Source organism: Apteryx rowi, unplaced genomic scaffold (assembly GCF_003343035.1).
Source record: "Apteryx rowi isolate R43461 unplaced genomic scaffold, aptRow1 scaffold_491, whole genome shotgun sequence".
In the NCBI taxonomy this organism is placed as follows: domain Eukaryota; kingdom Metazoa; phylum Chordata; class Aves; order Apterygiformes; family Apterygidae; genus Apteryx; species Apteryx rowi.
Genome location: NW_020450751.1, coordinates 360,950 through 373,350, shown reverse-complemented (window position 1 = coordinate 373,350; position 12,401 = coordinate 360,950). Strand labels below are relative to the sequence as shown.

The 12,401-nt window shown below is 36.3% G+C and overlaps 1 protein-coding gene across 3 annotated transcripts in view; it reads left to right on the top strand.

Annotated features, from left to right (window-relative positions):
* The window catches only part of SEC24B (SEC24 homolog B, COPII coat complex component), a 52,346-nt gene extending 45,083 nt beyond the window's left edge, over nt 1–7,263 (top strand). For 2 of the 3 annotated variants that reach the window (XM_026079051.1, XM_026079052.1), the window contains one exon: nt 588–7,263. In XM_026079051.1, coding sequence (XP_025934836.1) covers nt 588–702 — 115 coding nt within the window. In that variant the 3' untranslated portion in view covers nt 703–7,263. The remainder of the gene's footprint in view (nt 1–587) is intronic. The other variant, XR_003255702.1, reaches the window with a different exon arrangement.
* Nucleotides 7,264–12,401: the final 5,138 nt, after the last annotated feature.

The following is a 12,401-nucleotide window of genomic DNA, read 5'->3' as shown; positions in this document are numbered from 1 at the left end:
GACTTGCAAGTAGTGCTGAGAGATCACAGTAAATAGCAGGGCTTCACTGCCCACTGTACTAAACCAGTATAGAAGACAGTCTGTGCCCCAACAGGTTTTTACTGGGGCAGTAATTTTGGATGCTAGGTCTTTGACATGTATCATAATCCTTCCTCTGTTCTCTTCTCAAATAAGAAAAAAATGAGATTACATATAACCAGAGATGCGAATTTTCTGTTTGTTTTTTTTTTTTGTTAATCTTTTCAAGATTTAAATTTAACCTGTTCAGAATTCATTACTGTCAGCATAATCGCTAACTTCCAGAACAAAATAATTGTTTATGCTTCCATTTTTGTATTTCTACAAGATACTTTAAATGATACTTCATCCACTTTTTATAACATGCTATACTTGTTAAAAAGACATTGTTGTCTGACAATATAGTATAGTGTTTTTTTTTAAACTGTGGATTATTTGCATTGTAGTGTCTTCAAGCTGAATCTAGACTCCAAAGCATGATAAGCAATTCATTAGAACTTCTACCTCTACTTGAATTTACAGTGGATTTTTGTCAGTGTTTGGCTGAAATACCTTCCTCTCTTTTTCAGAGATGAGAATCCTGCCAAAACAGATTTTTTTCAACATTTAATTGAAGATCGGACAGAAGCAGCTTTCTCTTACTATGAATTCTTACTTCAAATACAACAGCAGATTTGTAAGTGAAGGAGGAATAAACTAGAAGAAAAATCCTGACCTCAGATAGAAGCATTGGCTGAGAGAGAAGTACATGGGATGTTACAAAAGTGGGTGTTTGTTCTTCACGATATACAGTGACCAACACTGTTTCAGAAGCTTTACAGCTGAAGGAGAAGTATACATTTCCAGTGGAATTTTGCAGATTTGCTTCAGTCTAAAAGTGATAGGAGTAATGAAGCTGTTTCACTAGTAAACTTTAAATTGGTTTATACACATTTCCAGTAGTGCAGCGGTATGGTGCTCTGTTTATTGCAAGCTGGTGAATTTATGTAGCTATGTGGGATGATATTTCTTAATGAAATGTACAATTAGATAAAGCCTTTTTTTCTTACGTTTATTATGGTAGCCCTTCCACGTTCAAACTCTGTCGGAGATGTCAAAGGGCAGTGCTGTATGTTGGTTGTTTATATGAATTTCTTTTTAAAAGGAATGATTCATATTTACTAAAGACTTCAACAAATTCCCTGTGAAAGTTGTAGAGTTTCAGTAAAGTACATGAACTGTAGAAATAAAATATATAATGTACATAAGTATTACATTTGTAAAGAAAATGTAAAAATGTAACTAAAAAAAGAAGACATAGGTCAATGTGCAGAATTGTGGAGTGCAAAATGATGAATTGTTTTGTCCCAAGTTAGATAATGAAGTTGCTTATTAAAAAATACTAAAAAAGTAAGAATCCATGCAGAAATAACAGCTTCTTGTTCAGTTATTTTTTAGGTGAATTTATTTATGATTGGCTTACTAATTAAAAATATTTTGCTTTATCATGTGTTTTTATATTTATGCAAGTATGTTTTAATGATTGAACTCCTACTGAACTGAACACTGAAGAGCACATGTTTACCACTTTATTTCACAGACCTCTGGTAGGGAGGAGAAAATATTTCATAGTTTGAACTATTAAAATAATAGTTAAAGTTCCTAAAACCCTTCTTATGTCTTATCCTAAAGAAGACATATCTGTTAACCTTGTTTTACATTTTATAATCTACTGTAGTCTTGGTCCAGCTTTCTGTAACTTGTTTTCTTTGGCATTTAGAGTAAGTGTGGGCAATCACTGAACTGGTAATGATGATATCATTTCTGCTGTGATTTAAAAAAATATATATATATAAAAATGAAATACCTTGCAACAATGAAAGGAAACACAGTAAAATCTCAAATTTCAAGATGTAATCACACCACTGTGTCTTTCCAAAAGCTTGTCCTTGCTAATGGTTTTTGTAACTTAGTGGTTTGGGTTTTTGAATAGATTTATCCCAGAATTTAAAATTTGGTTGTTAAGGAGAAGTTGGGGTGGTTTGGTTTTGTTTCTTTAGAGGCACACTAGAAATAATTCAAAAGCATAGTCAGTCATATGTCGTATTCTGAATTTTGTCATTTGTTTGGTTTAATCAAGTGTGGCTATAAGGAAATAATTAAGTACCAAAAAGCAAATAGTAATTAATATTATTACATTTTATTTTTTAATGCAGTCTTTAAGATGTTAGCATGTTAAAGTTGAGTTTTAATTGCCATATCCCCTGAAAATGGTACTTGAATATTCAAGAGGAGATGTACTACTGTGGTTTGCAAATGTTTGAAAAGTTACACTAATTAAATTGTGAAAGTGGTGGTGTTCTTCATGTTAGCACCAAATCACTGTCGGGGGGGGGGGGAATTATAATTTAAATTTGTCTTGTCCTTAACGAAATGTTTTTAAGTTACACAGAGATCAATTTGCAGAAGCTTCTATTTAGTGATTTAGTTTACCATGTAATAAATATCCGCAGAGATGCTAGATGCTGAATGTCCCTAAATCAGACCAACAGGATTGTAACTACATTCTTCTTCTTAGATAACTTCACATATGGGTGAAAGCTAGGTGTTACTGAAAAGTCAGGAATCTTAACAATCATTTGGAATTGAAAAGATCAGAAGAGTATGTTATAATTTTAAATGTTTCAGGTTATACACTTCTGACTTGTGAGCTGGGTGTTGAATATCTAGGAACATGCTATACCGTGATTAATGACAATGTATTCTGTAAAAAGCATTGCTTAAAGTTTTATTCTTCTATGTTTTTTGTATATGAAAATTATGAAAAGTGCATCTGAGAGCTATTTAGTAAAATCAATACAGTGTAGAGAATTTAGTTATGTTTTTACTAGTTATAAAGCACATCTCCTTTCTGACTAAACTTTATTTTAAATTTTAAAAGGATAATCTCATGTAGAAGTATTTTGAAGTTGAAATTTAGAATTAAGAATATCTATTAATTTTAGTGGTTTGAATAGTAGAATATCTGTAGGCATGGCAAAAGTATCCAAAAAATGATTTTACCTGTGATGGTTTGGATCAAACTAATGTACCAGAAAACGCATACCAAAAAGTGAATCCATATCAAGGGATGGGCAGTGAAGCTCAGTAAGTTTCTGCCTACCGAGTAATACTTTGGGGAAGAGGTAAGGGTCCAGCTTTCATATCTTTTTAAAGAAACTGCTGAACTGTGCAAATAGGTCTTTACCCATTTTGGGGATTAAAATTTTCCCAGTGTGCTTTCAACTTTGCATAGTATGAATCATGCTTATTTCTGAGAAGTTCAAGATTTGCTGGGGAAAATGTTCACCAGCCCCAGCTAAGTCTTTTGGGGATCAACGTGATTCTCAGCATCTTTACTGACATTCGGCATCCCTTTCCATTTCCTAGTTTGAAAGGCAACGTCTTGTATCTCTTATCAACGGAGTAATGTGTGAGTTCCCGTTTGAGAAAAGATAATTCAAGAAGAGCTTACAATGGTAAGAGACATGATGTAGCTCCAGAAAGTTATTTTTAAACCCAATTTCTGTATTACATTCTCAGGCTTATTGGAATTAAGCTTATTCATTAATCTTGACATAGAGCTTCATAACTATAGAGAAGAGATGACCAGGTACAGGTGACTTTGGCTTTGGTTTTCTGTATATTTTGCAAGGTACTGAAAGGATATTTTTCAGTAATTACTGTTTTTTTAACAAGCCAAAATTAATTGTTAATATTCCTGAGATATTCCAATAAGTCAAAACTACTTTAGTAATTTTAAATGATGGAATATTAAGGTTTTCTTTTAAAACAATATATGTTAACAATTTTATTCAAAGTTTCTAATGTATGGGGCAGGACTGGATTTTTGCAGGAATAATTACAACCTCAATCACCAGTTTCTCTAGTAGAACCATTAAGTCATGCCTAAGGGACTTGAAAGATCTCATTTTGATTACAGTTTTAGAGTATATTTTGTGTCAGTGCTATATTCTGATTTCAGGTAGGGTGGAGCCCTGAAAATGCCTAGTGATCAGGTTCAGTAATAGTGATTCAAACGAGCTGAAGTTTGGAAGCATAAGGCTTTAACTGTCTCTTAATTCTCTCTTGCTCACATAGTAGATTCTCATGCCTTTACCAGATTCTTTAAGTCTGAAGTAGATTAGATGTCTTTAAATAGCATAGATTTTTCTTTGTTGAATGCAAATTAACAAAGTTCCTTATAAAAATGGGTAGAGTTGGGTATGGCAGGAATTGGAAACATGCAGTATAGGAACCACAGACACCCCATAGTGAATGGCATGAAGCAGGGCAGGAGCTGAGAGTAGATTTAAACTTTAACTACTTTTATACTGAAATCTTAGTCCTGAGACGTGGCAGCAGACAGCCTCTTTCAGAGGCACCATCTTATTGCTGCTGCTGAATTTCTAACAACAGACTTAACTGTATTTTTTATCCCTGTTCAAAAGTTGTACAGCCACACAAAAGATAGTTGATCTCTAGTAGAGATTTTGAGTACAAGATCTTGCAATTGTCTGAATTTTGTCATGTTTGGAGCAAGCAGTGAAGGCATAGAGACTGAAGTTTTGATCCTGGTGGTTAAATAAATACCTCAAGCAACAGTCTGTAGAATTCAGGTCAATTTTTTAAAGTTTCTAGCTGATACATCATGTAGATAATGTTCAAATAGGTTTATTTTTTGACTGTCTCAAATACATGTCAGTTACTATGTCAAGAATTACTATAATGATTTTTTGTTAAAAGCAGTTCTTCAGATTTTAATACATATTAAGTCTTTCGTGTATTTCTGGGGTAGCTCAAAAAAAGGGGGGTTATAAACTTTTAAGGTTTTCATAAATGAGGTGGAATATAGTCATTGCTTCAGAATCACAAAGGTTAAGTTCTAATTAGAAGGTTGTAGTAGTAAAAAGCCTATTGGAGACTAGATAATTTTGAGATTTAGGATAATACTTTTTTGGTACAGTTGCATAGAAATTTAAATGCTCTCGAGGAAAAAAAAAAAAATACAACTATAATGATTTATTGATATATCTGTCTTTACCTATCTCTCAGTCCCTAGAATTAAAAAGAGCAGATATCTAGGAGCCTTGCTTGCATTTTAATTACATTGACATTGTGGCATCATATCAAACGCAGGAATCTGGAAAATGTGGTTATGACTATTACAAGTTACTGGAATTTGAAGACTATCTCTTGAGAATATTTTTTATTTCCTTGTGAGCTACTGATGATCCTTTTTCATGCAAAACCCCAAAGTACCCTATTGGGTTGAACGTAGCAAGTAAATTTTAACCTAATCCTAATCATGTGATAGGGATTATTACAAGAACAATGAAAATTCAAATAACCATGTTATAGGTGATTTTTTCAGTCTATCCTCCAATCTTGAGTTCTTACTGATTTCCACTTGCAGGGCCTTTGCTGTCTTTTTCCTTTACAATTTTGATAACTAGTAAACATCAAGTACTTTTTTTTCCCCCACATGTTTTCCTGGAGGTCCTTAGCAAAAATGATACCTTTGTTAGAAGGTGCCTAATTAGGAATATCAAATATGCACAAAGTTTGAGTAGTTGGACACTCCTACAGAAAATGAGGAGATGACAGAACTTCTCAATCTTTCAGAACCTTTAAAAATCTGTGTGGAAAGGGGGAAGAGTTTTTACTGTGTTGTTCTTGCAGCTCTTTACCTTTCTAATTTTCTGTTGTGTATTTGCTCTTAAATCCACGTTTGGTTCGTAACAGTGGGTATTTGATTTTCAGATGTTGAGAGCACTTCTACAGGGACATGAGCAAATGCAGATTTCATCTTACACCCTTAATCATGTTACCATTAAAAGAAAAGTGACAGTTTAAAGAAGGATGAGAGTGTTTTCGATTGGATGGAAACAGATACTTTCTCTTTGCTACTGTTTGGCTAGCAAGTAGTATAATATTTACTTGTTTATGTTTAGTTATTTGCAACATGGATACAGTCTCCCTTTGTGATGCTTTGTGAGATTCTTGAGTGAAGTGTTTACTGGCAAAAAAAATCCTCGACTATGAGGAAGAGTTGGCAATGATTAACCATTTCAGTAATCTTCTAGCCTTAGAAAGTATCCTTCTTATAAATTGTTTGAAAAGATGTTAAAATTAACACAGGATTTTATTTTAATGTTAAAACATCACTGGGGGAGAAATCACATTTAGGAAAATATTATCTTTTGTTAATAACTACTTTAGATATGATGCTTGCCCAGAAGAAAACATTATTTCAAAAAATTCTGCAGGCTTTACATCCCAGCTTTTATGAATAAAAAATGTTATTAAGAATTACCTGACCACCTAAAGCTGAGGCAAAGAAAAAAGCAGAATAAAACATGTACCTATAGTTGAGGAGCTCTCTGTTCTTCTTTGTCTCTTTGGCAACTGAATACACTGACTTGATAATCTAAAGTAAAGCATATAAGAAGCCAGGAATAAAAGTAAATACTTGAAACACTAGTATGTGGATGTCTTCAACAGGGCTGCAAAGTATATGTATAGGTGCTAAAAGATTGATGCCTTGATTGCCTGTCCAGATGTTTGAGTTTTAGCCATTTGTTGTGGTATGGCTGTATTTTTAAGTGCCTTACCTGCTTACTCAAAAAAAAAAAAAAAGTTTCCAGACTCCCCCCCTTCTCCTTATCCAAACTATTGTTTCTAATTACCAAAATTGCTTTGTTCATAACAAAAATGTAATTTATTCTTAGAGAACAAGCATGCACAATTTCAACCTCCAGAACATGTATTTTGAAAGCTTAAGGTCCTGGAAAAAAGAAAATGAAAAGTGCTGCTTCAAGCATGATTGTGGCATCTCGAATTCATCCACACCATTAGTTTTGTATGAGGAACAGAGAGCCGTTGAGAAAAGCAGCACTCAAGGGGATCCTTCAACTGCTTCATCACTGTCAAACTGCAGCTAGATCATCGCAGAGTATTGCCAATCCAGCTGCTCCGACATCCTGTCCCTAGAAGTGACTGGTATCGGATGGTTCAGGGTGAAATGCAAGAAAGCTGCAGTGCGCAGGTTAACCCACCCTAATTTTCTTCTGTATCTCGCAAATGTAGACATCAGCTTAAACCTTAACATGTGAAACTTCTTATCCTTGTCAGCATTTTTGCTAACCAGACTAACTGAATATTGTTGACCTTAGGTTGAATCACTTCTTGTAATGTTTCACAATCTAATTACATGTGAAAAAAGTATGATTTTTTTTTTTGTATTTTTGAAAGCTATTGAATATTCTTTAGCTTCTTGCACTGTGAGTTGGGGAGAATAGAAGGTACTAAACTGCTCTCTATCATTCATTTTTTGATACACTCCTCTCTTCTTAATTTGCTTTCTAAGACAAAAGCATTTCCAAGGCTTTTCAGTCCCTTCTGTTTGTCTGTAAGTTCAACTTTTTGATAATTTTCATCATTCTTGACACCACCTCTGCTAAGACAGTGCTTGAGATAGGTGCCTGGTACTATACAATGTATCACAAATCATGCTGGGTGAACTGGTTTACATAAAGGTGGTATATCACCAGCCTTTTTCCTATTCTACTCTTTTTTCATCCTAATCTCTTGTTACAGTGAACTTCATCTATGGTAATACCCAGGTCTTTAAATAAGTGTGTTACAAAATAAGTTCTGTTTAATGGCTGCCTTGAGAAAATGAAGGAAAAAACCAACAACAAAGAAACAAAACCATTGACTTATCCTCTCTCTCCTCAGTGGCAATTTCCATACTAAATTAATGGTTTAAGAGGTTAGGACTTGCCCTAAGAAATAATTGGAATCTTGCAGAAACTGTGCACGCTGTAGGAAAGAGCTACACCAAGACTGCAGGACTTACCAAAATAAGTTGGGACACTTAAGAATATCTTTCAACTTTAACTTAGGCATTTTACATGAATCAAATGTAAATGAACCAAAGTGAGCCTTTTGTCCAACAGGTGACCACATTGCTGGCAGTACTTCTTCCTTAGTCTAAAATAATAACAGAGCACCCAATGTGGTATCACCTCAAAGGGAGGGAAAGCTATTACTGCAACTAACAATTTTAACCCAACAGCTATTATTACCACAACACACTTGCACAAACAGGTAGTCTGCAGAGCAGGTGAGTATAACTTCCTAGGAAGTGAGTTTGGTTGGGTTGGAGTGGGTGCTCTGTCCCCCTGAATATTTTTATAAAATTGAATGCCAGCAATTTTTAGAATGAAAATGATTACAGCTAATAAGAGTTTGTGTTCAGCTGTGTTTTAATGTGTAATGGCTAATACAAATTCTGAACTCTTAGCAAAAAAAAAAAAAATACAAAAAATCCTATGCATCTAGATGTGCATGGTTTCATCTATTTCTGCTTGTTTGAGTCATTATTACTATTTACAGTTTTTGGAGAGTAAAATGTTTCTCTATGCGGTCTCAGGGGAAAAGAGGAATTTAAAATCTCACCTGTGTAGCTGAGAGAACTTTATCAACCTGAGCATACCTATTATTACCTTTCAGTTACTACCACTAGGTGCTTACCTAGGGGTTTCATGAAGGAGCCCCCATGGACGAGGACTGCGCTGTGCTGTGTTCGTAGCAGACAAGCATTGATTCTGGTCCCAAACTGATTATTTTAAATCTATGAGTTCTCATTTGCACTTTAAGGCATGAGTCATTCAGAGGTCCAGTGTAGTAAAATTGCTTGAATGAGGAGAAAACACATAAATAAAGGTTTTCAAAGCTGTATTTTTAGTGCTGCAGAGTCAAAGCTAAAGACTTAAGCTCCATCTCTGTGGCAGACTGGTGCAGAACAAGACAGAGTCTGAAACAACTGAAACTCTGCTTGATAGGGGTGATGTATCAAGGGGAGAGGGAACAGTTGAACCTTTCCATCATGCCACTGCTCTCCGATGGTTGATTGGTCTGCCTTGGGCTGGAGCTGGGCCCAGAATTAGGGAGCCGTAGGTGGGAGTTCTCCACCCCTATTTTCTGGTGCGTGCATTGTGTTGCAAAAGAAAGTCTGGCTCTGGAGATGTGGCTCCATTGCCACTTAGGCTAATGTTCCTGCAGACTGTTGCCAAGTGGGAAGTCCCACCCTGGCCACATGTTCCCACCACCTGCCTTGTGCTGGCAGTAACGACCATGTGACTGCTTGTCCTGTGAACCCGCCCTTCACAGTTGAGCAGCCAAATAGAATTAAAGTATGCCCATGCCATTCACATTTTCATATATGAGCCATTCCTATCAGTTTCAATGCTGTATCCTCCTGCAAGGTCCCGAGTGCTCAGTACCCTGAGGGACTGGGAATATAAACTTCATTTTATCTGCAAGAAAAGATATCAGTCGTAGGGCCCTAGAAAATAGCAGAACTCTTTTTGGCAGCCTGTGCTCTCACAGAGTTGAAAGGAACTGGTGAGATACGCTAGTGCTGGTACCTGCTACCCAAAAATCTAATAAAACATATTTATGGAACACTGAAATTATGAAATTGGGGAATATATTGGGAATATGGGAATATGAAATTAAAAACTGGTATGCTGCCTCCATAACCAGAACAAAATTAATATTGAGCCTTTGACTTTTAATATCAAGGTGCTTGAACAATATTCTTTGCTATAGAAACTATTCTAAGTGACTTCCTGGTGAATGCTATCACTTTGGAATCAATGTAAACTGTAGCTTTTTCCTCTTGGGCCAGTTCTGTCCTAATCTGAACCTTTTTGGGAGACGGGCTCTGAACCATATTCTTTGAGCTGATTTCCTGCCCAGTGCAATCTGTGTTTGTGGAATCTAGACCAGTTCCTGCCCTGTCTGAGCTTTCCTGAGTAATACTGAAAAACAGCTTGCTGCTCAGTCGTGATAGTTCCTTGTGACTTTTGTGCCTATCAAATGATCCTCCATGTCTTTCCTGTAAGTATTAAGTTCCTAAATGTGATCACTGTTTTTAATTAAAAATATGATAAATATTTTTAAGAATTTATGCCTTACAGTGCATCAACAATAAATAGACAAGAAAGAGAAAGCATACAAGAAAGTCYGAGCAAACCAAGAGACAAAGTAAAAAGTCTCATAAGATGAAGGAAAAGAAGATGGCTCTGAATGTTATGGCCTTCCTATAATCAGGATGCAGGCCTCTGCCTTAATGCCCCAGTGCAATTTAGACAATCTGGCAACTCTGTAATAAGAGTGTAATTTATGATTCTCCCTCCCTCTGCCCATGCTAAGTAATATGGAGCACTTTTCATTCCTTGAGTAAGAATTTATCTCTGTAATCAGGGTCCTGGTCTTTTCCCATGTGGTGTTGTCTTCCAAGCAGTCTAGTTAATAGGAAATTTTACTAGCACAATCTACCACTCCACAGAAAATACAGAGCTTTTGTCTATGTCCTATGTAATTTGGTGATGTGTCATCTCATTCTTCCTTTACCAGAACAGGAGGATTAGTATGTTAGTGCTGCCAGAACTACATTTTGCTATGAGCTCTTCTGTACTTTGAAGAGAGATTTTTGCCCTGTGTACCCTGGGAGGGAATGTAATTTTCTTTGGTGTAAAAGTTAGCCTTTATTTACATTGTATAGCCACAATATTGTCACCATGTACAGAAGGAGCAAAAGAATCTTATATYCTCCCCTCTCTGAAAACCTAAGTGTTCAGATTTCACCCTTGTTACTTTGGGGAAGATTTGGGCTGTTTAGTAATGGCTTGGGCAAGCAGTAGGACTTTCCTGAAATCAAAGTTCAATCTCCGAATGGGTGGTTTTATGATTGGTTAGCATTCCAGTTAGCCTGACAGTCCAGTACCAGTGGTACACGACAAGTCTTCCCCTTACAGGATACAAGAGCTACCCGTTGGTAGCTAGAATTCATGAGCTTTTTCTGGTCAGCAAGGTTCAGGTTGGTGCCCTTTGATCCTTTCAGTTCTGTTACTTTAATCAGTGGTTCAGATAGTACCCCCCGTAATTAGAAGACAAGACTTTGTCACTTTTATTAGTGTTCCTATTCACTCCCTAACAAAACTTGTTGAGAATTTTGCCTTTTCTTGTTTTCGGACATATTTGGAATTATGCAAGCAAGGATCAAGCTCATATTTGCCGCTGGAAAGGAGAGATTTGGCAGCAGGTACTAGTCACCAGATTTGAGGTAAATCTTTGCGTAGACACATGGTTTTTGGAAGGTGTATTGCCTAATTTTATTCTGTCCTGAAGCATTCCATTCCACTGTATTTTCTGTTTTGAGCTGTGGTATGTGGTAAGTTATAAATAAAAACCCCTGGCTGTTGGCTTTCAAGTAAAATACATTGGAGAGCTTTGTTCCGGGGGGGGTGTTAGAAGAGGAAAGAGAAGGAAATCTTACTTACTGAAGGGGGATGGCATAGACTTGCCTTAGGGGGAGAGCTTCAAGCTATCTGCAAGTGTGGCAGATAATAATGCCTCCCCAGTTTGGTATTCTTGTGCAGGGGTGGACTTTGAGTTCTGTCACCAGGTTTTTTCTGCTCTTTCTCCTTTACCCTTCCTTCAACTCTGGAAAGATACTTGTGAACAAAAAAGAAAGCATTAAAAGAATTGCGACCAGAGAAATGAGACAGAGGATAAGGAAAGGGACTCTGGGCTTCCCTGTAACCAAGACTGAAGTTACGTCCAACCTTTTTCTGATACAGCTAACCTAATTTGTTCCCTTGAGTGATGGGAACGCCATCCTATAATCGGGCTTCTGATTGCTTTTGTCATCAGCCTCCTATGACTGGCTGATTAAGATAATTACCATGTAAGTACGTTGTATGTCTCCCCTTTTGAAGGTATATGGAATAATTTATATATATATATAATAAAGTCACACACACACACAYATATATATATATATAGTCATATTCCTCCCTGTGGTCAGGGCTGAGGTCTCTGTCCTTGCAGTTTCATGCCCTTCTGATTCCAGTTGGTGAAACAAGCTTGGAGTTAGAGTGCCTTCTCCTCAGAAGGAGATTTGTGTCSTTTTCTACCTTAGGGGTTTTGATTTTGTACCTTAGGGTTCAATGATTTGAAATGAATGTCCTGTGATTTAGGAGATAGTCCCTTTGCCTCTTGAAATACTATGCCACTATGAAATACTGTGGCCAGGGTCCCTCTCCTTCCCCCTTAGTTTCAGACTTTCCTAGAATGCCAGCTGGTTTTATCTGAAGTAACTAGTTTCTACTTAAAAGAAGTGTCCCTGAGAATATGACTTGAATCATAAGTCTCCCAATTCTGTAATAATTTGCTTGTTTTCCTAACCATTTTCTTGCTAGAAACTGAGGCCCAATCACATATGTGTGACAGAAAGACATGAACCACAATGCTGTGTACTTGCAAATCACTTTTCTTGAAGAGCTATTTCC